This window comes from Mercenaria mercenaria, chromosome 11, assembly GCF_021730395.1.
Source record: "Mercenaria mercenaria strain notata chromosome 11, MADL_Memer_1, whole genome shotgun sequence".
NCBI classification, from domain to species: Eukaryota; Metazoa; Mollusca; class Bivalvia; order Venerida; family Veneridae; genus Mercenaria; species Mercenaria mercenaria.
Window position 1 is genome coordinate 58,927,058 of NC_069371.1, and position 27,117 is coordinate 58,954,174.

Genomic DNA, 27,117 nt, shown 5'->3' on the forward strand with positions numbered 1-27,117 from the left:
AGGTGTTCTTAAAGTAGATTTTTTTTATAATTTTTAATCATTTAAAAAGACAGTTCAACTCGAGATGACTCGAGATGACTTTTAGCAATAAACCAGTGGGCGACCCAAAAAATCATAAATGGGAACCTGGTTAATCAAGACATTATATATGGGAGAAAAAAAACAGATACGCTTGTATATATATATAAATTGGGGACACACAAAAAACAAAACTTGGTGTCACAGTGAAACATTATGCATACTACATACATACATAAACACTAATAAAATCATTAACATAATTTAATTGTTAATTAAATAAAATGACATTAAATGACAGTTATATTTCTTACCAAAAAAAAAAAAAAAAAAATTATTACAAAATACAAAAATGTCATTGCTTGAAAACAGGCTAGTTCTTTTTTGTGTCCCTAGTTCTAAAAAATACCAGACATCGAAACCAAACTGGGAAAAAAATTTTCTTATCTCTTTCTCTATTATCCTATAAATTATCTAAACTTTTAATTCTTTTCAAATTAACAAACTGAGACAGTCTATGCACCCAAGCCATAAAGAAAATATGATGTGAACCCATCGTTATACCAGACATCTTAATAAAAACTGTGGAAGAGATATGTATTTATCTTAGAAATATTTCCTTTTTTTATACAACTAGTTAACATTGAATTAGGCAAAAACAAATATTTGCAACACACATTTAACATGTATTTTGATGATTTTTTCTCAAAACAGGTTTCATGTCGGTGAAACTGTCATACTGCAATTCAAACCTTCCGACTCACTATCAAGATACAAATATATTGCCTATGGCCACTTTCACGTATTAGTAATCTCAATATTCACTATAATCACTGTATACAACCCGACAAAGTTCAGGTCATGTAAACATTTTCTGGCATTTTGCGACACCAAACAGTAGTGTAATTGATCAGTCCTTGAATACTGATACCTATATTACATACATATACTGTAGACCTGAATTAAGTACATATACTGTCATATCTGAGTTTTTTTGTGATAGAACTTTTACACAGCAGAAAGAAATAGAAGAAATCGAAATCCAATTTTAATAATTTTCTCCAAAAGATCAAAAAAGTTCAATTACCCAAAAATACGGTGTCAATCCTGTTGAATATTTCCGATTTTATGTAATATATTTAACAAGAAAACCACTGATGTTTACAGTTTACAAAGAGCTGCCTCCCTTGGATATCTTACATTACCAAAGTAGTGTTAGCAGGAGCACAGTTACACACTTCTATGCAATCAAATACAAATTGGTAAAGCTACATGACAATGAAACTGAAAATTAACTTAAAAGATTGCACAGTATTTTCAACATCACAGGTTGTATACAGTGAAACCACTCCATTTTACTGAAGGAATTGTTTGATCTATAAGAAAGTGTACATGTATCACATTACAGAGACTTCCCTCTCTGGTCTGTGTCAATCCTCTCCAGTCTATGTTAATCCTCTTACTGAAATCATCCATTAAGGTTCTGATATCCCTTTCATTGCAACACAAGCCCAACCTGTAACACAATAAAAACATGTATCAGCTTATACATGCTAAATTAGGTCATAAATAGTTTGGGACTTACACAAAATTTAAAGCAATGAACAAGTTGCTTTGAACCAGTGGTCTTCTTTCCCTACATTCAGAATTGTTCCAATGTCATGGAGTAGTCAGTTTTTTTGTTTTTTTTTTGTTTTTTTTTGTTTTTAGCTCACATGTCACTTTGTGACAAGGTGAGCTTTTGTGATCGCACAGCGTCCGTCGTCCGTGCGTCCGTCCGTGCGTGCGTAAACTTTTGCTTGTGACCACTCTAAAGGTCACATTTTTCATGGGATCTTTATGAAAGTTGGTCAGAATGTTCATCTTGATGATATCTAGGTCAACTTCGAAACTGGGTCACGTGCGGTCCAAAACTAGGTCAGTAGGTCTAAAAATAGAAAAACCTTGTGACCTCTCTAGAGGCCATACTTTCCAATGGATCTTCATGAAAGTTGGTCAGAATGTTCACCTGGATGATATCTAGGTCAAGTTCGAAACTTGGTCATGTGCGGTCAAAAACTAGGTCAGTAGGTCTAAAAATAGAAAATCCTTGTGACCTCCCTAGAGGCCATATTTTTCAATGGATCTTCATGAAAATTGGTCAGAATGTTCACCTAGATGGGATCTTGATGAAAGTTGGTCAGAATGTTCATCTTGATGATATCTAGGTCAAGTTCGAAACTGGGTCACGTGCGATCCAAAACTAGGTCAGTAGGTCTAAAAATAGAAAAACCTTGTGACCTCTCTAGAGGCCATACTTTCCAATGGATCTTCATGAAAGTTGGTCAGAATGTTCATCTGGATGATATCTAGGTCAAGTTCGAAACTGGGTCATGTGCGGTCAAAAACTAGGTCAGTAGGTCTAAAAATAGAAAAACCTTGTGACCTCCCTAGAGGCCATATTTTTCAATGGATCTTCATGAAAATTGGTCAGAATGTTCACCTAGATGATATCTAGGTCAAGTTCGAAACTGGGTCATGTGCGGTCAAAAACTAGGTCAGTAGGTCTAAAAATAGAAAATCCTTGTGACCTCCCTAGAGGCCATATTTTTCAATGGATCTTCATGAAAATTGGTCAGAATGTTCACCTTGATGATATCTAGGTCAAGTTTGAAACTGGGTCACGTGCGGTCAAAAACTAGGTCAATAGGTCTAAAAATAGAAAATCCTTGTGACCTCCCTAGAGGTCATATTTTTCAATGGATCTTCATGAAAGTTGGTCAGAATGTTCATCTAGATGATATCTAGCTCAAATTTGAAACTGGGTCACGTGCGGTCCAAAACTAGGTCAGTAGGTCTAAAAATAGAAAATCCTTGTGACCTCTCTAGAGGTCATATTTTTCAATGGATCTTCATGAAAGTTGGTCAGAATGTTCACCTGGAGGATATCTAGGTCAAGTTCGAAACTGGGTCATGTGCCATCAAAAACTAGGTCAGTAGGTCAAATAATAAAAAAACCTTGTGACCTCTCTAGAGGCTATATTTTTCATGGGATCTATATGAAAGTTAGTCTGAATGTTCATCTTGATGATATCTAGGTCAAGTTCGAAACTGGGTCACGTGCGGTCCAAAACTAGGTCAGTAGGTCTAAAAATAGAAAAACCTTGTGACCTCTCTTGAAGCCATACTTTTGAATGGATCTTCATGAAAATTGGTCAGAATGTTTACCTTGATGATATCTAGGTCAAGTTTAAAACTGGGTTACGTGCAATCAATAACTAGGTCAGTAGGTCAAATAATACAAAAACCTTGTGACCTCTCTAGAGGCCATATTTTTCATGGGATCTGTATGAAAGTTGGTCTGATTGTTCATCTTGATGATATCTAGGTCAAGTTCGAAACTGGGTCAACTGTGCTCAAAAACTAGGTCAGTAGGTCTAAAAATAGAAAAACCTTGTGACCTCTCTAGAGGCCATACTTTTGAATGGATCTTCATCAAAATTAGTCAGAATGTTCACCTGGATGATATCTAGGTCAAATTCGAAACTGGGTCACGTGTCCTCAATAACTAGGTCGGTAGGTCAAATAATAAAAAACCTTGTGACCTCTCTAGAGGCCATATTTTTCAATGGATCTTCATGAAAATTGGTCAGAATTTTTATCTTGATGATATCTAGGTCAGATTCAAAACTGGGTCACATAAGGTCAAAAACTAGGTCACTGTGTCAAATAATAGAAAAAACAACGTCATACTCAGGTCAAAACTGGGTCATGTGGGGACAGGTGAGGGATTCAGGACCATCATGGTCCTCTTGTTTTAAGTTTCATAAAGCCTTGAATGATATGGTAGAAACAATTATAGCAGCTGTCAAAATACATGTTATGAATAATGACATGGTTAGAAAAACACTACTTTCAATACTGGTTATGAACTTACATAGCTGGAGCCATACAGGGAGGTGATCAAAATAATCTGATTTAATAGCACTTTCTACTAGGTCAGTCACTATGCAAATCTTCGACAAAAATTTAAGAAGACTATAACAGAAAACAGCATTTTAAAAGAATTCAGTATAAATAAATTATGTTCATAAGTAACTAGACGTGTGTCCACAGGACCCCCTACTCCAGTCTCTGTATGCATATTTTTGACTAAGTCAAGGGCCATAACTCTGGTCTTGCTGTGAGAAATCCCAATTCGTTGATTTTATAGACAGATTAATGCGTGGAATTAAATCCAACAAACAAAACTTGGCACTTGTCTTTTACAACGAATATTTGTGAAAATCATTTTGAACTTCCATACAGACAAGAAGACTAGGTGTCACACTGAACCCTAGGTCATATTATTGCTCTCTTATGCTTATGAAAGAAAATTTAAAACAAGACCAATTCCAAGTATCACCATATATTGCGGAATCATTAATATTCGTGGGGGACTAATTTTCGTGGATTTCGTGGTTGAGTCAATCCACGAAATTTAATCCCAACGAACAAGTAAAATTCCCATTCATTTTATGTTCAAAAGTTGAAATCCACGAATTCATATCCCAAAGAAATTGCCGTTTTGACCAAAACCACGAAAATTCATGCCCGCGAAATTAAATGATTTTACAGTATTGCGGAGACATGAAAATACCCACCTGATTAGGTTCCATCTGCATACATCTCCAGTTATAAAGGTAATATTGTAGATTGCCATCCCCAATTCCAAACTTGAGTTTCTCCAAGAATAATTTGTTCTGCATCAAGTCTAGGGCATTAAATACATCAAAACCGGTCTGAAATAATGAAATACATCAAAAAACATACAATATAGTTCAGTATTTTATAACCATTCTGAAATCATTAATACATTGTCTAAAATTTTTCAACACTCCAAACAGCCTGAATTCATGAATTTAATCATACAGCATTTAAATGTAACCTGCTACAAAATGAATGACACTAAATATCTGCCAAAACTTAAATTCATTAGGTTTGTAAAGAAATTAGTTACAAAATTTTCCTGTCCAACTTACGTTTTTCGCAATAATGAGCGCATCTTGCATCAGGTCAACCCATGGCGTCACTGTACTGACGTTGTAAAAAGAGTAGGCTGCTTTCAAAGATTTATGTACAGGGTGATGCATCACAGTAGAAGGTAGAGTGTAGAAACTAACAAAATCTGTAATTGTTCCATTGTTCTACAAAGAAAACAAGAGTGCTAGAATGTCACAATATACGCCCATTGCAGCAAATTAGCAAATAGCTGTGTTTGCAAATGGAATGTTAACTTTGTGGTTGTTTAGTAATTATTGTAATTCTTTTGTTTTTCTATGTCTACAAAAAACTCCTTACCAAGTAGAGATACCTTAAATACATCTAAAATTTGAAAGTAACATCTATGTTGTACCACAGAAAAGTGTTCTTGGTTTTTTCCTACGGTCAATTATAAAAAAGTTAAAGTATAGGTTATTTATAGTAACAACTAAGGGAAGTTATTCTTAAAAAAAAAAAAAAAAAAAAAATTAAGTCCACACAAAAATCCGTAACAGGTAGAGATAGGTCAAAATACACCTCAACATTGGATGTAATATGACAGAAAAGTGGTCTCGATTTTTCCCTACGACTAGTAATGAAAAAGTTGCAATATAAGCTATTAATAGTAACAACAAAGGGAAGTAATTCTAAAGAAGGGACCTGCGCATGACACTTCATCTCAAGATGGTGTACAATTATGCCAAGTTACATCAAAATCCCTCCATGCATGAAGAAGAAATGCTTCAGACAAAGTCATTCTTGTATCTGACCTTTGGCCTCAAAGTGTGACCTTGACCTTAGATCTAGGAACCTGGTTCTTGCGCAAGACACTCCATCTCGTGGTGGTGAACATTTGTGCCAAGTTATATCAAAATCCCTCCATGCATGAAGAAGAAATGCTCCAGACAAAGTTTTCATTCTTGTATCCTTTGACCTCTAAGTATGACCTTGACCTTAGACCTAGGGACCTGGTTCTTGCGCATGACACTCCGTCTCATGATGGTGAACAATTGTGCCAAGTTACATCAAAATCCCCCCATGCATGAAGAAGATATGCTCCGGACAAAGTCATTCTTGAATTTGACCTTTGATCTCTAAGTGTAACCTTGACCTTAGACCTTGGGACCTGGTTCTTGCGTGCGACACTCTGTCTCATGATGGTGAACAACTGTGCCAAGTTTCATCAAAATCCCTCCATGCATGAAGAAGATATGCTCCGGACAAAGTCATTCTTGAATTCGACCTTTGATCTCCAAGTGTGACCTTGACCTTAGACCTAGGGCCCTGGTTCTTGCGCATGACACTCCGTCTCATGATGGTGAACAATTGTGCCAAGTTTCATCAAAATCCCTCCATGCATGAAGAAGATATGCTCCGGACAAAGTCATTCTTGAATTTGACCTTTGACCTCAAAGTGTGACCCTGACCTTAGACCTAGGGACCTGGTTCTTGCGCATGACACTCCATCTCATGCTGGTGAACAACTGTGCCAAGTTTCATCAAAATCCCTCCATGCATGAAGAAAATATGCTCTGGACAAAGTCTGTGGATGCCGCCCGCCCGCCAGTCAGCCCATCAACCTGCCTGCCCCCGCCCGCCCGCCAGGGGCGTTCCCAAAATACGACCCGTTTTTCAAATGGGCGTAAAAAAAGGAATGTTGAAACTTACAAACTACACTATAAAACCTATGTTAGAATTTCTTCCACCTGTCCCATTGGGCTAAACATCGGCTAAGTTTCAAATGCCAGCTAGGCTCCTTTTAGACCAAACTAAAACATACAATTGCCTAATTCAAAGGAAAAATTCCAAACTCGAATATTTTTGTTATCCTAAGAAAATTCTTGTATAGGAAGTTTTACTCCCTAACGAAATCAAACAAACCCCTTACTATTTTTATTAATTTAAAAATGGTTGTGTGCATCTCTTCAAAAATTTAATATAACAGGATTCAGCTGGCATATTATATGTTTTAATAAGTTACAATTTTTCAAAACAATAGATATACTTTATGTTATTATATTAGTGTGTATATGGCTTTAATATGTCTGTCTATTATACCATAAATATGTTTCTAAAATAATTAAGGTTCTCTATTGACTTGAAACTTATAATTGAAGTCAGTTCTACCCAACAAGGTTCAAATATTATGTTTTGATACCAGTTCCAAAATGAAACTTTGCCACTGATCAATTTCAAAACTGTGCCCAGAAACAACCAGTAAATTACATTAAATTAAAATAAACTTTACGGTAAACTTACCTCAACTACATAACTATCTATGATTCCTTTCCTAGGTATAAACCAGTGACGGAATTCCTCTTCTGTGAAAACTGGAGCCAGATCTAAACCCCTCAAATACTGAAAATAAAGGATAAAATTACAGACATAAATTGAAAATGCAGTAAAATACAAATTATACAAAGATTGCAGTCAAATACTGAACTTATTTGGACTCAGTTTAAATATAACCCCTTTAATCTTACTTTCACACAAGCAGGAATATCAGGTTAGAGAAGTTTGCATCACTGATTGTATAGGGATCAGACCAGGATACTACAATGAGTTAGAGTGAAGGGTGGTGTTTATTATTCTAGTTCGAGTCAACGAAATTGAACTGTAGTTAAATTCTGAGACAGCCGGTCTCAAAGAGTACAAGCTAGACATGGCAGCAATGTGATGAGGCAGACCATTCCAGAGCAATGTAGCATGAGGGGGGAAAAAAAGCAAATTTGCAATAGTCAGAGCCAACATGAACCTGTGAGCAGAAGGCAGGTAATCCTAACATGGACTTAAAGACATGGGGGAAGTAGTGTAACAACTAAGTTATTGTAAATAAAATAAAATAAGTTTGGAATTTTGCTGCAGTGTTTAAGGACTTCCAGCCTAAACTTAATTGCATTTTGGAAACACTACAGTAAGTGGAGTAGTCACTTGTTACCAATCGTATTGCATAGAACTGCACCATCTCAGTGCCACTTAGGTTCTTTTTAGTGCAAGGTGACCAGGTCATTGATTTGTACTCTACTTAGCCAGAACCCTGCAATACTCTAGTCATTCTGTTGTGAAACAGTCAAACAAGGGGATATAACTCCCAGAAAAGTGTGTGTCAGATGCAAACTGCTTATCTGTACCAAAATTCAAAGAAACAGTAACAATATCAGAGCAAGAAAACCAGGTCTTCTATCAGTATGAGGAACTCTTCTTTATAAATAAACAAGCCACACCATGGCCCTAAACTTCTTATCAAAATTTCAAATATCAAGGAAGTAAAAATTTAGGAAAAAAGTCATTTATTAAATACTTCTGTCAAATAACTATGAACTTTGGCAGTTTCTGAGAAGATATTTGAAGTTCCCACTTAATTTTTAACTTTGGAAAACTGGTTCTAGTAGAAATGCTTTTTGACAAATAATATAAACCAGCTGTTCAGGACAGCACCTCATTTGAAGATCTGTTCTATCTTTTAGTTCAGGTGGCAATGGTTTTTCTTTTGACAAATCAGGAAATTTGTTTGTTTGTTTTTGGGTTCAACGCCGTTTTTCAACAGTATTTCAGTCATGTAACGGTGGGCAGTTAACCTAACCAGTATTCCTGGATTCTGTACCAGTACAAACCTGTTCTCCGCAAGTAACTGCCAACTTCCCCACATGAATCAGAGTTGGAGGACTAATGATTTCAGACACAATGTCGTTTATCAAATAGTCACGGAGACCATACGCCGCCCCCCCCCCCCCCTCCCCCCCCGCCTCCCGAGGATCGAACTTGCGACCCCGAGACCAACGCTCTTACCTACTGAGCTAAGCGGGCGGGCTACAAATCAGGAAAGGCTTTAACAATTTCATCACCCATAAAACATATCTGTGAAATTACTTTAAAATTGGACATTGAGTTTAGAGATGTTGTTTGAAGATTTTTCTATTTTTAGCAATGTAGCTATATTTTTTGACAAATCACAACAGCCTGAAGTTTCAAGGTAGAGGGTTCACCACAAGGTCCCAAGGGAGTGGTCTCCAACCTGTGGTATACTTACTTGAGAAAGAAGTTTGAAAGTGTCAGTAACATCAGCTGGTGTGAATGGGCGGAATCCTGGAACCTTTGTGGCCTGTAAAGTGAAAACAAAATATACTAATCACTGATTTATGTAAATGTTTAAAGCTACTTGTTAACAGTTGGGTGTGATATCTGACATTTTTTTTCAGTCACACAGCTGTTTATATCAAAATTACTGTGTGTTGGACATACAGTAAACCTCACTTATAAGGAACTCCGATATAAGGAACACTCGGTTACAAGGAACAGTTTTTAATTCCCCTATCTAATTCCTTCTTTATTCAATGTAAAAATCCCCGGTTAAAGGGAACTCGGTTATAAGGAACACTCGGTTAAAAGGAACACTTTTTCCAGTCCCAAAGTATGAAATTCAACAGAAAACCCCTCGGTTATAGCGAACAGACATAAAGAATAACAAGAGTGCAAGAATGTCACAATATACGCCCGTCACAGCAAATTTCTTTACTCTAGCACCTGTATTTGCAAATGGAATTTTAATTTTGTGGTTGTTTAGTAATCACTGTAAGTCATTTGTTTTTCTAAGTCCACAAAAAAACTCCTTACCAGGTAGAGATACCTTAAAATACACCTTAAATTGGAAAGTAACATCTATGTTGTACCACAGAAAAGTGGTCTTGGTTTTTCCCTACGGTCAATTATAAAAAAGTTACAATATAAGTTATTTATAGTAACAACTAAGGGAAGTTAATCTTAAAAAAAAAAAAAAAAAAAAAAAAAAAAAAAAAAAAAAAAAATCAAAAAAAAAATTGTAAGTCCACACAAAATCTTTACCAGGTAGAGACTGGTCAAAATACACCTCAAAATTGGATGTAGCATGCATGTTGTACTACAGAAAAGTGGTCTCGATTTTTCCCTACGACTAGTAATGAAAAAGTTACAATATAAGCTATTTATAGTAACAACAAAGGGAAGTAATTCTAAAGAAGGGAACTGCGCATGACACTTCGTCTCATGATGGTGTATAATTGTGTCAAGTTACATCAAAATCCCTCCATGCATGAAGAAGAAATGCTTCGGACAAAGTCATTCTTGTATCTGACCTTTGGCCTCTAGTGTGACCTTGACCTTAGACCTAGGGACCTGGTTCTTGCGCATGACACTACGTCTTGTGGTGGTGAACATTTGTGCCAAGTTATATCAAAATCCCTCTATGCATGAAGAAGAAATGCTCCGGACAAGGTTTTCATTCTTGTATCCTTTGACCTCTAAGTGTGACCTTGACCTTAGACCTAGAGACCTGGTTCTTGCGCATGACACTCCGCCTCATGGTGGTGAACATTTGTGCCAAGTTATATCAAAATCCCTCTATGCATGAAGAAGAAATGCTCCGGACAAAGTTTTCATTCTTGTATCCTTTGACCTCTAAGTGTGACCTTGACCTTAGACCTAGGGACCTGGTTCTTGCGCACGACACTCCTTCTCATGATGATGAACAATTGTGCCAACTTTCATCAAAATCCCTCTATGCATGAAGAAGATATGCTCCGGACAAAGTCATTCTTGAATTTGACCTTTGACCTCCAAGTGTGACCTTGACCTTAGACCTAGGGACCTGGTTCTTGCGCATGACACTCCGTCTCATGATGGTGAACAACTGTGCCAAGTTTCATCAAAATCCCTTCATGCATGTAGAAGATATGCTCCGGACAAGGTCTGTGGACGCCGCCCGCCCGCCCGCCAGGGGCGTTCCCATAATACGTCCCGTTTTTCAAACGGGCGTATAAAAACTATTGAAAATCGGAAATAAACAGGAGAATCGCTGATGACGCCAGAGTAACGTCAGCACTTCACGCGCTTTCATGCACATGAATAAACATTATTTCATTTCTATGATCTTTAGTTTGTCAATTCACGGATACGATAAAAAGAAAATATATATCATCATTATCATTTACCAAATACTAGACAATAGTTGACTTATATTTACTCTAGAATATTAGCCTGGGATTTAAACGCTGATTTTTTTTTTTAACTTTTTCGTAGCATACGTGCTATTTCATATGTATGAGCAAGTCGCTGTTACTGTCCATTTAGTTTCTGATAGTATTGATTTGCTGAACAGAAGCACATGAAAAATCAACAGACTGGAACCCAGGTTAAAAGAATTCTACATGTATTAGGTATTTCATGTTAAAAATAGTGAACTAAAATCAGTCATGGTCACCAAACCTTGGGATGTTAATGTTGGTCATTATTAGTCTAGTTTCACAATGGAAATATCCTAAATAAATGTGCTAATTACGCATGATAAACGATGGCAAACATTCCAGTTTACCAAATTTCCAATTGTAAAAATTATAGCAGCTGCTGAAATGGACAATAGCAAAACTATAGGTATAATTTACACCTTAATTCGTATTTATGGCGCCGTTGTCTAGTATGTGCAAAAAAAAAAAAATCTGAACATTTGTTTTATATTAGTATTGATGCCTATTCGCATAACATGCAGTCGAGCAAGGTAAGGGGAGTAACTGCAACATCTTATAGTCATAATGTAGCGCTCTCTAAAAAGGAAGATAGAAATAACCGACAAAAAATATACACAAATTACGGTCATTCTTACCGACGTACATTGTGTTTTAACGCCGTGTTTCAACACTATTATATCAGTCATATACATGCAGGCAGTTTACCTTACCATCTCTCCAGGAAATGACCTGTACTAGACTCGCAACTTTCTCACATAAAGATTCATGGTCGGCCCGGAGTGTGAACACATAGCCCTTTTCAAACGTCAGTCAAATAGTGTTAGCTATACGAATTGTGTTCGTTATACAAATCTCGGTCACAAAGAACTAGTTCGCTATACGGATATAAGGAACCTCGGTTATAAGGAACAATTTTTAGAGGTCCCAAGCTGTTCCTTATAAGCGAGGTTTACTGTACTGAGAACTAACAAAACAAGTGAAAACTACTGTTTGGTCTGTCTAATCCATAGAAAGCTTTCTCCTTGAATTTGAATTTTATTTCCTAGGATCCAGTATAAACAGTACATCATTCTAAAGGTCTCTAAGAGTGGTAGATGGAGCATTCTAGTTTTTTTTTTAAATAGTGTTAGTGTTCGTCCCTTGTGGTTGTTGGTGACAGTGTTAGGACTAAAAATGCTTCGATGTATTTAGGAGCTAAGAAACAAAGACTATTTTTTACTTAATTTCAATAGTGACCTTGACCTACAAGCATATATCATGTACACGACACATTGTCTCATCATGGGGAACATTTGTGTGCAGTACTATGATAATCCATCTATTCACATACCAAGTTTTATGAACCTAGCTTGAATACTTTGATCCAGATTTGCAGACAGACTGAAAGACAGACGGACGGAGGACATTCCTAAAGTCCCCTCCGGTGTTCCACCTGTAGGGGACTAAAAACCACAAAATAATGTAAACATAGATATATACTTTATCTGTAACTGAAATTATTAAGCAGAAATAATTTTCTATTTTTAGTATTAAACAGCAACATTTGCTATGCCCAAGTGGCCAGAATGCATATCTTAGTTTCAAAGTTTAACAAAATGTTTTATTGAAATATTCCAAACCATGTCTTAGACATTGCTCCAGACGGACAAAAAGACAGGATAAATCACTCAGTAAGTACAATACATACATGTATGTAAGTATAAATGGCCAAAACTCTTGCCTTTATGCAATCAGACTGAAATTAGCTGGGTGGTATTTCCCTATAGCAGTTCATATTTCTACCAAGTTTTATCAAAATCATTCAAACCATGTCTTTTAGGTTTGACTCTGGACTGATGGAGAAGAAATAAAATCTGTATAACTGCACCATATATACAACTATAAAAGGGCCATAAATCTGTGAAAGATTTAATTCACACATATATTTTGACACCTGCATATCAAATATAAATATAATACTAACAGATATCATCCTTTTTTTTTTTTAATTTAGCATCTCGCATTTATAAAACTATTTTAAATTATTAAAATGTTCTGTTAACATTTCAAAATCCTTCAAATGGTTTCACCTTATGCCTATAATATTCAAAACTAAAACTCTCAAAATATTAAACCAAAGTAATAAAGGATATAAGAAAAGCTAGAATTGTTCTCACATCAGGTAACTTGTAGAGTTTCAGCGTACGCTGCATAGTCATGTTTCTAGTTAGATGTGAAAATTTCACCTCAATCAACTTCTTTGGATTTAATGATCTGTGCCAGTATCTGTAAACAGATTGGATTTATAACACATTCAAAATGGAGAACGGTTACTGTAAAATCAGATACTTTCGCAAGGCTAACAGTTCCCAATATTTAACACTGAAACTAGATAACTAGATAGAATATTTTGGGTATATGGCAATAATGTGAAACATGTATCACTATTTATATAAATCATAGCACCCTCAGTAATATTTGTCTTACAAATACAGTCGGTAGCAATATAACCGAAAAAAATCCTTCATAAAATTTTAATTTTTTACAGCGACCTTTACCATGTCCCTTGAATCTGTACCAGTACAGAGCAGTTTTCCACAACAAAGTGTCAACTACCCAACATGATTCACAGGTTGAAGATGAATAATTTGCGTAACGGTCGCCACATTTGCCTATCAGCTGATCAATCCTGTAACCCAAAAATATGTACTGCAAGTAATATTTGCTCTAGAGATGTTGAAAAGAACACACTCACCTACAACATGCTACCGGTTTAGGTAAAACCACCCCTGCCGTGTACACTGCTTGAAAGAGACCTTTTAGATGAACACGTCTTGTAATCTCTCGAATCAGTACCGGAGCTACACGCTTTGACCGTAATTTTTTGTGAACACACAAGAAATTAATTTCTACCATATGTTTGTCTCTGCAACATAAAGTATATTTACAGGAGTCATTTTATATCAGTGTTTTGAGAACAAATTAAAGCTACGTTATGAAATTCACATCTACCAAAATAATGCCACCATCCAATGATCTACCACCTAACTAAATAATAGCAAAAAAAACATGTTTTGCCTGTACTTGTTATATTTTCTTGTCCTTTCAGATCATGAAGTCCATTGAATTTTACTATAATAAATTCTGATCAAGCCAATGCTAGGAGCGTGAGGGATGTTGCACATTTTATTACATCTCATGAAAAAACAACAAGAGGACCATGATGGTCCTGAATCGCTCACCTGTCCCAACATGACCCAGTTTTGAACTGAGTATGACGTCATTTTTTTCTATTATTTGACATAGTGACCTAGTACTTGAGCTCATGTGACCCAGTTTTGAACCTGACCTAGATATCATCAAGATGAACATTCAGACCAACTTTCATACAGATCCCATGAAAAATATGGCCTCTAAGAGAGGTCACAAGGTTTTTTCATTATTTGACCAACTGACCTAGTTATTGACGGCACGTGACCCAGTTTCAAAACTGACCTAGATATCATCAAGGTGAACATTCTGACCAATTTTCATGAAGATCCATTGAAAAATATGGCCTCTAGAGAGGTCACAACGTTTTTCTATTTTTAGACATACTGACCTAGTTTTTAACCACAGTTGATCCAGTTTCGAACCTGGCCTAGATATCATCAAGATGAACATTCAGACCAACCTTCATACAGATCCCATGAAAAATATGGCCTCTAGAGAGGTCACAAGGTTTTTTTATTATCTGACCTACTGACCTAGTTATTGATGGCACGTGACCAAGTTTCGAACTTGACCTAGATATCATCAAGGTGAACACTCTGACCAATTTTCATGAAGATCCATCCAAAAGTATGACCTCTAGAGAGGTCACAAGGTTTTTCTATTTTTAGACCTAATGACCTAGTTTTTGACCGCAGCTGACCCAGTTTCGAACTTGACCTAGATATCATCAAGATAAACATTCAGACCAACTTTCATACAGATCCCATGAAAAATATGGCCTCTAGAGAGGTCACAAGGTTTTTCTATTATTTGACCTACTGACCTAGTTTTTGAAGGCACGTGACCCAGTTTCGAACTTGACCTAGATATCGTCAAGGTGAACATTCTGACCAATTTTCATGAAGATCTTGTGAAAAATATGGCCTCTAGAGAGATCACAAGGTTTTTCTATTTTTAGACCTACTGACCTAGTTTTTGACCGCACGTAACCCAGTTTCGAACTTGACCTAGATATCATCAAGATGAACACTCTGACCAACTTTCATAAAGATCCCATGAAAAATGTGACCTCTAGAGAGGTCACAAGCAAAAGTTTACGCACGCACGGACGACGGACGCTGCACGATCACAAAAGCTCACACTGTCACTTTGTGACATGTGAGCTAATAAAAACGTGTCTGCTATTTTTTTGTTTGATTGCATTCTATGCATCCAAAGGAACTTCTTAACCTGTAGCCTGCAGCACATCCGTGCCGGCTGATCATGGGTGCCGGCTGATCATGGTCTGCACTGTTCGCTATTCAGTCCGTAAATTTTCAGTCAACACCTCTTCAAATAATAAATGGCACTGCCAAATTGAATGATAGACCAGTCCATTTTAAAATTTAGCACAGTACAGGTTAATCAATTTCAACAAATATGTAGATTTACCTAGCAACTCATTGAATTCACAGTACAATTTATAACAGATGACAATCATATATAAGAATACATGCACAATTACAACCTCTCCAACAGTACGGTACTTTCACTTACTTGTCGTATATTTTAATGTGAGCAGGTACAGCACTAATAAAACCAACTAGCTTGCCACTCTTTATAACTCTCACTCCACAGTGCCAATCTTTTAACCATCCTGGCGGCTGTAGGGCCCTGAAAATCAATTCAAACACAAAATGTCATTAACTTGATTTTAAATTTCTGGTGTGATTAGTACAATTTATGAGATCTGTTTTAATGATTTTCTAACAGTAGATTACGTAGCTAGTGCTGCTGGCTTTCTTGCCTTATAACCTGATCTTGGTAAGTAACTTCCCTACATGTATGAATCACAGTGAATGCAGATTCGCCCAGGTAAAGAAATTTGTGTATCAAACCTGATTTTGAAGTCCTCAGACAGCTCAATCTATTGATCTAACTTGAAAATGAAAGCAGAAATAATACCAGAGGTTGTGAGAAGTTCAAATTTGTTTGCAATACAGGCAAATTTAATTCAGAAGGTGAGAAAATATAGATTTCAAAACAGCAAGTTTAACCATTACTGAAACTGAAGAAATAAGAGCTGGTATCCCTTTAAACAAACACTCTTGTTTACAATACAATCTCAATCAGGATTAAAACAAGAGCTGTCGGATGACAGCGCGCTCGACTATTCGAAGAATTTATTGAAGAATGGGGTCAAAATATTTCCATAGATTTTCAGACAAAAGAAAAAAATGGATTAAACAAAAATTTTTCCTGTATTTGTTGATTTCGATTAGTCTTGCACTAAGTGGCAATGTGTGACCATGATGGCAAATATGTTATTAAGTTATATGTTAGGCAAACACAGACTTGTATGAAAAGTTTAACTAATTTCCAAGTCCAAAAAGGGTCATAATTCAGTCAAAATAGTTGACAGAGTTATGTACACTTGCCTACAGATGGAAATCATGTTGATATACTAGTGTTAACAGTTTCAAAGCCACAGTTCAAATATTTTGACAAAAATGTCAAAGTCCAAAAAGGGCCATAATTCAGCCAAAATAGTTGTCAAGAGTTATGTACTCTTGCCTGCAGATGGAAATCATAATGATAAACAAGTGTTTAAAGTTTAAAAGCCATATGTCAAATAATCTTGACTAAACATGGACATATACGAAAACAGAACCAATTTCCAAGTTCAAAAAGGGCCATAATTCAGCCAAAAAAGATGACAGAGTTATGTACTCTTGCCTATTGATAAAGACTATAATACTGAACAAGATATAAAAGTTTCAAAGCCATATGTCAAACACTTTACACAAAATATAAACTGGTACGAAAAACTTAACCAAGACTTCTAAGTCAGAAGGGGCCATAATTCAGCCAAAATGCTTGATGGAGTTATGTACTCTTGCCTACAACTGGATATGGTGATGGTAAACAAGTGTTGAAAGTTTCAAAGCTTTATCTCAAAAGACTTTGTCAAAATTTAGACTGGTACGAAAAACTTAACCAAGATTTCTAAGTAAAAAAGGGGCAATAATTCAACCAAAATGCTTGATGGAGTTATGTACTCTTGCCTACAACTGGACATGGTGATGGTAAACAAGTGTTGAAAGTTTCAAAGCTTTATCTCAAAAGACTTTGCCAAAATATGAACTGGTACGAAAAACTTAACCAAGATTTCTATGTCAAAAGGGGCCATAATTCAGTCAAAATGCTTGACAGAGTTATATACTCTTGCCTATAACTGGACATGGTGATGGTAAACAAGTGTTGAAAGTTTCAAAGCTTTATCTCAAAAGACTTTGTCAAAATGTGGACTGGTACGAAAAACTTAACCAGGGTGTGACGCCGACGCCAACGCCGACGCCGTGGTGAGTAGGATAGCTCTACTTATTCTTCGAATAGTCGAGCTAACAAAATGCTTTAACCAATAACAAGATAGGCACACTACTGTTAAACACAACAATTCTATTTTTCCTTAATTTTTTTGACATCTTTGAAATATACTGCCTATGGGTGCCATCGCTCGTCTGCAAGTGCTGGCCAATATGTAAGAAAAGAGTTAAAGTTAAGATTTTCTAAGTACAAAAAGGGCTATAATTCTGACAAAATGCAGGTTAAAGTTATGGTAAGTACAAAAAGGGCCATAATTCTGACAAAATGCATATCAGAATTATGGGTCTTGGCCTACATAGTCCCCCTAATGATGATAAACAAGTGTGCAAAGTTTCAAAGCTGTAGCTCTTAATGTGTTTGAGAAAAGGTGGACCTAAACAAAAAATTTAACCAATTTAACAGATCAGACAAGCTAAAAATTGGCATATAAAGCCTAAATCCTAGGACCAGAGATTAAACTTTTTGATGGTAAATGAAGTAAATTAGACGTCTTACCATTGTAAGAATTCCGGTGAGTAATCAAACCTAAACATGTTGTCATCATCTTCCACATAATTTTCATTTAACAATGTGTACAACTCCTTTAACTGAAATGAACAGAACAAAATTTTCCATGATGCAACAATTGCCCACGGCTGCAAGGGGAAGAACAAAATGCTAAAGTTATCCTGAGTTTCAAGCATTCCAAACATGGAGTTTGGGTGATCAAGCCATCAATGCTTGAAAGAGCTGCTCGCTGTATAGAAATCTTGTTATGTACAATCGGCAGCATCTCTGTGATTACATATTCTCATATCTTATTTCACCATTTCAGACGTTCCACACATTTTTTTTTTGCCCAAAAGAGCTGCATCATCCTCAGAATTATGACAGAAACATTTCCAAAATCACCAGAACCAACTTATAAGAAGTCATTCTATAAATAGCCCACTTTTGACTAGAAATAGAATAGTCTGGTTTTTAATAAAATCATATTTTATCTATAAAGTATTAAACTGTACTGTAACAGACTGAAAGGTGGGCCAGTGGTCTAGTGGTAACACGCTTGACTGTCAATCCAGAGGTCCGGGGTTCGAATCCCGGTCCAGGCACTGGAAATTTCTGAGATGCTCTTGAGTGTCTCCCACCTAACTTAGAGGCCTGTACTGGTTCTTCCCAGGAAAGACGGCTTCGCGTGTATCGGTGCTATACACCGGGCACGTTAAAGAACCAGACTGTCTATTCGCAAAGAGCTAGGCTAAGTTAACCGGACAAGTCTGTATCTAAAAAGGATTTCTCTCTATCTGTTCTGGGGGCTTTATCTCACTCTGTCCCTCTGGTCAGATCGCTCTGTGTCTGTACTAGTAGAGGATGAATTTCGCGCCCTGTGTGGCTGCGTTTGCTATATGTAAAGCGCCTTTGAACGTGTTTATCATGAAAAAGGCGCTATATAAATCTGGTATAATAATAATAATAATAAAAATATTTCAGCCCCGACCCTGAATCAAACCCGGTACCTCTCAAACGTTTAGCAGACGCTCTACCACGTAGCTATTAAAGCTAGCTCAATAGCAAGGAAGTATAAGTGCACCCTTAAACTCTACCCTACTATATTATTATTATAATGTTTGTTTAAACTATAATAAAATGCAAGAAGTATACAGAACAAAAGTAAATCTTACAATAAGAGGGTCACTGATATCCAGTGTATCCCATCTAAACCCTTGTGGTAATGAGTATGTCTCCTGACGGATTTCATCTGTTGGTTTATCTTGCTCAATCTGTTCATTTCCTACCACTTTCTCATCTGAAAATATTTTTAAGGTAGTTATGTATGATTTAAACAGAGTTCTACAATTTAGAATTTCATTAAACCATACATGTATTTTTTCAAAGCATCAATGACATATGCTGCAGGATGCCAGTCACAAAATGGAACTAAATATACTTTTGTTTTTACATAATTTCATATCTTTGTGTAAGTCAATTAAAAATGAAGAGTTTAATGTAAGTAACAAACCACTGAAAATGTGAATCTTTTCTCTTATCCTTGTGAATTATGCAATTAAATAGTAATTCAAAGTATATTTTTCAGTCTTATCAGATCTGTGCAAAAACCATCAACCCAACAATGCAATGTGAAACAAGAGCACTGCATACGTGTGCCATCGCTCGTCTGCAAGTGCTGGTCAGTATATAAGAAAAGAGTTAGTTCAGAATTTCTATGTACAAAAAGGGCCATAATTCTGACAAAATGCAGGTTAGAGTTATGGTTATTGTCCTACATAGTCACCTAATGATGATGAACAAGTGTGCAAAGTTTCAAAGCTGTAGCTCTTATAGTTTTTGAGAAAAGGCGCACCTAAACAAAAATTTTAACCAAGAAACTCAAATTTTCTAAGTACAAAAAAGGCCATAATTCTGACAAAATGCATATCAGAGTTATGGTTCTTGGCCTACACAGTCATCTAATGATGATAAACAAGTGTGTAAAGTTTCAAACCTGTAGCTCTGATAGTTTTTTAGAAAAGGTGGACCTAAACAAAAATTTTAACCAACGCCGACCCCGACATACCTTAAAGTGACTTGCCTTCACACATGACGACAGAATATCACAATTTTCAAAACATATGCAGAAGTACCAAGAACCATGAAAAATATTTACTGGTAATTTGACATTATTTAGTATTTTGATGTAATATACAGCTAAATTCCTGCTTTATTTTGTCAATCTTCTACTGTGTGACAAACACTAATGACTGATTTCTTTTTATAAATAAATCCTGTCCAGAAGATATTTTGATCTTAAAGAAACAATTAACTTACTAATTCTAGGCACTGGTTGCGTTTCCCAGAACTGGTATCTTTTCTTGGCCGCTTCATCCATGCTTTTAGGCGCTGCCCCCGCCACCATAGATAACATCTCTAACTCCTTCACTGTCTTCTGAATCTGGGCGCGACTCTAAAATGGACAGCTTGAGAATTTACCACACTCAACAGTACACAGCACACACTCTTACCATCAGAAACTTTCATTAAGTTAACACTGAATTCATTCTTATATTACCTTCTAAAACAGTCTGTTTTTAAAGCCTACAGAACAGCATATACATGTAATAGTAATTATTACATACTCATTTAAAAACTAAGTTTCAATGGAACCTGAAACGTCAATATTTTTCCATACTGATGTTCAAGTTTCATATCGGTTGTGTGACGTCATTTGAGAATTCAGTTTCATGTATGCCGTCACGTTTAAAAGTTCTTTTAACAACGATATGTTAAATTTCACTCAGGTTTAATAACAAATTTGAATAACTGATGTGTAGATGCGTATGTAATATAAAAGTTATTAGATTTGCATTAAGAAATATGCACTCATTCTATGGCGGAATAATGTTGCGCTCCTAACGTCGTGCAATATTTCAGCAGCAGAAGTCAAGCATATTTCTCTATACAAATCTATTAACCTATAATTATTGATTTAAACCTTAATAAAATGACATTAAATATTGAATAAAGTATTTCAGTTGTACTTCATAAATGTCAGGGGAAACCAAACAAAGATAATTATAATGATGCTTCCACATCATATACCATAAGGCAAAACAGGACAGCCAAGATGATCAAGACAGCCCTAGATATCTCACCTGAGTCTAAATATTTTTGGTAGAGAATCATCAAAGAAAAATCTCTGCTCAATTATTTTTGAAACTAGCCTATAGACAAACCAGGGAAGACTATACCTGCTTACAGTAGCCATGTTTTCATAAGATACTAAAATATTTTAACAATTTGGACATAGAGGGTCACACAAGAAGCATTTCTGTGGAATTATTTCAAGATTGACCTTAACCACTCAGCCATGGAGGCCCCTAATACTAAAAATAACAAGCATGCTTCACATAACCTGACTGACCTTTTTTTCTTCTTGTGGACCCCTTTTTTTCTTCATAAAAAGTAGACTTATAAAGTAAACAGTTTGTTGGTGTTCATAAAAAAAAGCAAAGAAACTGCAAAATGATCAGTTTTGTTTGGACATTTTACCTTAAAAAGAGTATTTTTTTTACCCAAATTCAAACAGAATTTCTTACCAGAGCTGGAACATCAGGCACTGTAGCCTGGGGTTTCTCTTCTTGCACTTTAACCTCTTTTCCTGCCTTTGTGTCCTTCTTGCTTGGGTTGTAGTCCATCTGTGACCCCTGACCTTCAGTGTCTGCCTCTGCTCCAGATCCTGACATATGATTCATATCCTGGAAATAAAATCATGTTCTCTGAATTAATACAGGGTCCAAATTTAAGTCACACACTTGCAAAGAGCTAGTAAATTTTGAATGTGAGTGACTTCTGCCAAAGCTGCAAATACTACAAGAGCTGTCCATAAGACAGCCAATGCTCGACTTTTCGAATTGCTGTCCCAGAAACAGCAATATTACCCTAAATGTTAAAATATCTATAGAGTTTCAATCCAGTAATCTGCATTAGTTTTGGAGATAGTAACTTGCATGCAAAACTTTAACCAGAAGTCTTTAAGTTTAAAAGGGGAATACATGTCAGAGTTATGAGACTTGACGCTATGACCTAATTTTATATACCCGAAGAAACATGTGAAATTTCAATTCAATATTTGAATTAGTTTTTGAAACAGGAACTAAATGCATGCAAAACTTTAACCAGGAATTTCTAATTCCAAAAGGGGCCATAATTTGGCCAAAATACATGTCAGAGTTAAGGGACTTGATGCTATCACCTAGTTTTATAACCCCGAAGACAAAGTCATGTGATGTTTCAATTCAAAATCTGCATTAGTTTTGGAGATACATGTCGTAACTTGCTTGCAAAACTTTAACAAGAATTTTTCTAAGTCCAAAAGGGGGCATTTGGCCAAAATATGTCACAGTTATGGGAATTGATCCAGTAAAGTTGTTAAATTGACCTAGAAATAGAAAATAAGTTTCAAAGCTATATGCCTTTAAATGATTTATGTACTTGCAAACAAAGCTTTAACCAAGTTGTGATGACGACGATAGGGCGAGTAGAATAGCTCGGTCTATTCTTTGAATAGTCGAGCTAAAAATGGAAATGACAACGGCTTTCATTTCTCTAATTTTCAGTTTCAATGTTCTGTAAATACATTCACTGACAGTGTTTGTTGACCTAAACAAGAAATAAAAAAATTTCTTATATAAAGGGTCATAATTCTGACAAAATACATGACAAAGTTATGGTAATCACTTAATGATAATTAACGAATTTATGAAAAAGCTACAACTTTAATTGTATCCTATTAAAGTGGACATAAACAAACCCAAGGAATTAAAATTTTCTAAGTACAAAAAGGGTCGTAACCGACCAAATGCAGGCAATAGCTATGACTTTCGGTTAATATACTTGCATAAGGATGATAAACAAGGTTAGCTATTGATCTAAGAGAATCCAAGAAAAGTGTCTCTAACAAACATTTTTACCAAGAAAGTAAAATTTTCTAAGTATATAAAGGGCCATAATTCTAAAATAATGCATTAAGAATTATGTTTCTTGGCCAACTTACTCAACTATTCATGGTAAGCAGTTGTGCAAGTTTCATGGCTGTAACTCTTATCATTTTTTGAGTCTGGACCTAAATAACAAGAGCTGTCCGTAAGACAGCGCGCTCAACTTTTCTCAGTGCTTGACCCTGAATTTGAGCTTTGCCAGTAAAAAAAAAAAATCCAAGTTAAAAAGGGGCATAACTCTGTTAAAATTAAAATTATAGTTATGGGAATTGTGTCTCCTGGTGTAGACTTTGATAGTAAATAACTGTTTTGAGTTTCAAGTCAAAAGCTTTAATAGTAACAGAGATATTTGACTTTATCAAAAATTTTAACAAAACAAGAGCTGTCTCCGTAGGATGACACATGCCCCCGATGGCACTTTGAATGAATAGTTATGGCCGATGTTAAGAGTTTAGGACCTTTGACCTACGGAGCTGGGTCTTGCGCGCGACACATCGTCTTACTGTGTCACACATTCATGCATAGTAATTTTAAAATCCATGCATGAATGACAAAGATATGGACCGGACATGCCCATCAATGCACTATCATGAAAAATGATCTTTAACGTCTAAGTGTGACCTTGACCTTTGAGCTACGGACCTGGGTCTTGCGTGTGACACGTCGTCTTACTGTGGTACACATTCATGCCAAGTTATTTGAAAATCCATCCATCGATGACAAAGATATGGACCGGACACACCCATCAATTCACTATCCTTTAACGTCTAAGTGTGACCTTGACCTTTGAGCTACGGACCTGGGTCTTGCGCACTGCAGGTCGTCTTACTGTGGTACATATTCATGCCAAGTTATTTGAAAATCCATCCATCGATGACAAAGATATGGACCGGACATGCCCATCAATGCACTATCATGAAAAATGATCTTTAACGTCTAAGTGTGACCTTGACCTTTGAGCTACGGACCTGGGTCTTGCGCACTGCACGTCGTCTTACTGTGGTACACATTCATGCCAAGTTATTTGAAAATCCATCCATCGATGACAAAGATATGGACCGGACACGCCCATCAGTGCACTATCCTTTAACGTCTAAGTGTGACCTTGACCTTTGAGCTACGGACCTGGGTCTTGCGCACTGCACGTCGTCTTACTGTGGTACACATTCATGCCAAGTTATTTGAAAATCCATCCATCGATGACAAAGATATGGACCGGACACGAAAATTGCGGACGGACCGACAGACTGACAGACCGACAGACAGACAGACGGTTCAAAAACTATATGCCTCCCTTCGGGGGCATAAAAATCTAAGTTAAAAGGGGCATAATTCTGTCAAAATTCAAATCAGAGTTATGGGGATTGTTTCTCCTGGTGTAGACTTTGATGGTAAATAAGTATTTTAAGTTTCAAGTCAAAAGCTTTGATAGTAACAGAGATATTTGACTTTATCAAAAACTTTAACTAAAAATTCTAAGTTAAAAAGGGACATAATTCTGTCAAAATTCAAACCAGAGTTATAGGAATTGTGTCTCCTGGTGTAGATTTTGATAGTAAATAACTGTTTTGAGTTTCAAGTCAAAAGCTTTAATAGTAACAGAGATATTTGACTTTATCAAAAATTTTAACAAAATTTCTAAGTTAAAAAGGGGCATAACTCTGTCAAAATTCAATTCAGTGTTATGGGGATTGTTTCTCCTGGTGTAGACTTTGATAGTAAATAAGTATTTTAAGTTTCAAGTCAATAGCTTTGATAGTAACAGAGATATTTGACTTTATCAAAAACTTTAACCAAAAATTCTAAGTTAAAAAGGGGCATAATTCTGTCAAAATTCAATCAGAGTTAAGGGGATTGTTTCTCCTGGTGTAGACTTTGATAGTAAATAAGTATTTTAAGTTTCAAGTCAATAGCTTTGATAGTAAAAGAGATATTTGACTTTATCAAAAACTTTAACCAACGCAGACGCCGACGCCGGGGCGAGTGCAATAATTCTACATTTTCTTCGAAAAGTCGAGCTAAAAACCATAATCAATGCAAAATCCCACAATCAAGTGACAACAATACCTCATAGATTTTTCCCCCAAAAATCTGTCAAAATAAAGAATAGAGGGACATTATTCAGATCATTGGAAAAAAACAATATGTAGTCATGACAGGAACTCCTCAAAAATATAAGAAATCTCTGAAATATATAAGAAAATGTAGAAATTTATTAAACAGGCATTGGCTGAAGGCCTTAAAATGCCAAGCATAAACCAAGCAATACCTCCTTTTTCTTCACTTGGTGTACATGTCCATCATGATGATGATGGTGATGATAATGATGAACATCATGGCCATCTTGGTCCTCACTCATGGTCTGGCTGTCAGAATCTCCGCTAGATTTCTCAATTCCTCTTGGACGTCTCAGCTTCTTCTTCTTACTCTTTCTCCTTGCAGCATCCAGGACACTGGAAAATTCATTTTGCAAATTACATAACAGTTAGGTTGAGCCACCATTGACTGAAAATTTTGTATCCATGTATCAAATGATGAAAATTGACGAACCTTAACAGGAGAGCTATACCGTCACAATACATATAGTCATATACCCATCCAAGCAAATTACTTTTGACTTACAAAACACTCTACTAGTTTAGTTTATACTAATTTATTTTAGGTTGATTGTGAAACAAGTTCTACAACTTATATTAATCGCTCTCGACACCTCATTCCTGATGGAATCCATCGACACAAGGGTATGAGAGAAGAGGCAGTTTCCCTTTTAATGCTGAGCGCCAAGCAAGGGAGCTACTAGTACCATTTTTTACGTCTTTGGTATGACACAGCCGGGGATTCAACCCACTACCTCCCACACTCGAAGCGGACGCTCTACCACTGGGCTATCGAGGCAGTATGTAACTCTATTAGTTTAGCCGACTACTTGTCAATTTTCTTAATTTTAACTATCTCAAGGGCCATAACTCTAGTCATGTTGGTTATCAAACTTAGGCAGGATTATAGGCCCATAAACATTCTGACAATGTGCTTGTATACTGAATGCATGGACACTGCCAACATAAGTTCTGTTAAAACACTTGTAAAAATATGCACTCAGAAAAACATTTGCATTCTGTTATTGGAGAGGTGTATTTATATCTACTCTTGTGTGCTTGTTCTTTCATGAACAACCGGGATAATGTTTGGTGGACAAATCAAGCACAACTTTACACTGTGCTTCATGCCATATGTTCATGCATATATTTAAAAGCTTTTATTCTATACGTTTTATGCAGAACATGCTAAAAAACTTTTCTGTTCACGAGATAAATGTATTACCTCCTGCAAATTAAAATATTTTTTTCGTTTCTTATAATCTCAGGAGTGTGGAAATTACAATATTTTTCACTTGTCCACGGACAAGTGAGATTTAAAAATCCACTTGTCCACAGTAAAAATTCATTCGTCCGGATTTTCAACATTAAACCTACATGAAACTGCCAATATTTCTTTATTTAAGACAATGATATACAGAACAAAAGCAAACATAAAACAGTGTATTACAGTAACTGTGAAAGCTCCAAGTCTTAACAACCATCAGCTTATGTCATGAACTTAAATTTAGTGGTCATTTCCCAAATCAAGGCTGTTTTTCTTTTGCACTTCACAGAGAAAGGGATAATCACTGGGTGGTTATGTTTAATGACAGCATATGCTAAGTTGAACAATTTCTTGTTCCTTTCAACTTCATTTATTTCAACTTTTGCAAAGGCTTTATTAAGTGGTCCATGTTTAGATTTTTATTTTTGCATTCAAAACTGACCACATGACAAATGCTTAGAGGAAAGTTGGTGTGCTATTAGGGTGTCTTTTCTAGATAAACTTGCAACACTTTTGCCAGTAAACGAGGCTGATGTCGCGTCCCGGGCTGTCCGATATAATTATATAACAAAACACCGTGTCCAAATCATTGTCTGTGCCTTGCCAGCTAAATTCGGTAAGCCATGTCTCTTGAAAAGTTCAGACGTGCTTAGAATTTTAATCCCCATCTCTCTCTGATTTAGATTTTCGTTTTTTCCTCTCAC

At 36.1% G+C, this 27,117-nt stretch overlaps 1 protein-coding gene across 1 annotated transcript in view; it reads right to left on the reverse strand.

The window, feature by feature from the left end:
• Positions 1–503: 503 nt before the first annotated feature.
• The window catches only part of LOC123531310 (glycylpeptide N-tetradecanoyltransferase 2-like), a 42,626-nt gene continuing 16,012 nt past the window's right edge, over positions 504–27,117 (reverse strand). Inside the window, exons 2-14 of the mRNA XM_045312152.2 lie at positions 25,320–25,503; positions 21,650–21,808; positions 20,382–20,517; positions 19,238–19,362; positions 18,072–18,163; positions 15,747–15,863; positions 13,753–13,923; positions 13,175–13,283; positions 9,050–9,121; positions 7,279–7,377; positions 5,019–5,183; positions 4,641–4,778; positions 504–1,534 (exon numbers count right to left, since the gene is read on the reverse strand). Coding sequence (XP_045168087.2) covers positions 1,514–1,534; positions 4,641–4,778; positions 5,019–5,183; positions 7,279–7,377; positions 9,050–9,121; positions 13,175–13,283; positions 13,753–13,923; positions 15,747–15,863; positions 18,072–18,163; positions 19,238–19,362; positions 20,382–20,517; positions 21,650–21,808; positions 25,320–25,503 — 1,588 coding nt within the window. The 3' untranslated portion in view covers positions 504–1,513. The remainder of the gene's footprint in view (positions 1,535–4,640; positions 4,779–5,018; positions 5,184–7,278; positions 7,378–9,049; positions 9,122–13,174; positions 13,284–13,752; positions 13,924–15,746; positions 15,864–18,071; positions 18,164–19,237; positions 19,363–20,381; positions 20,518–21,649; positions 21,809–25,319; positions 25,504–27,117) is intronic.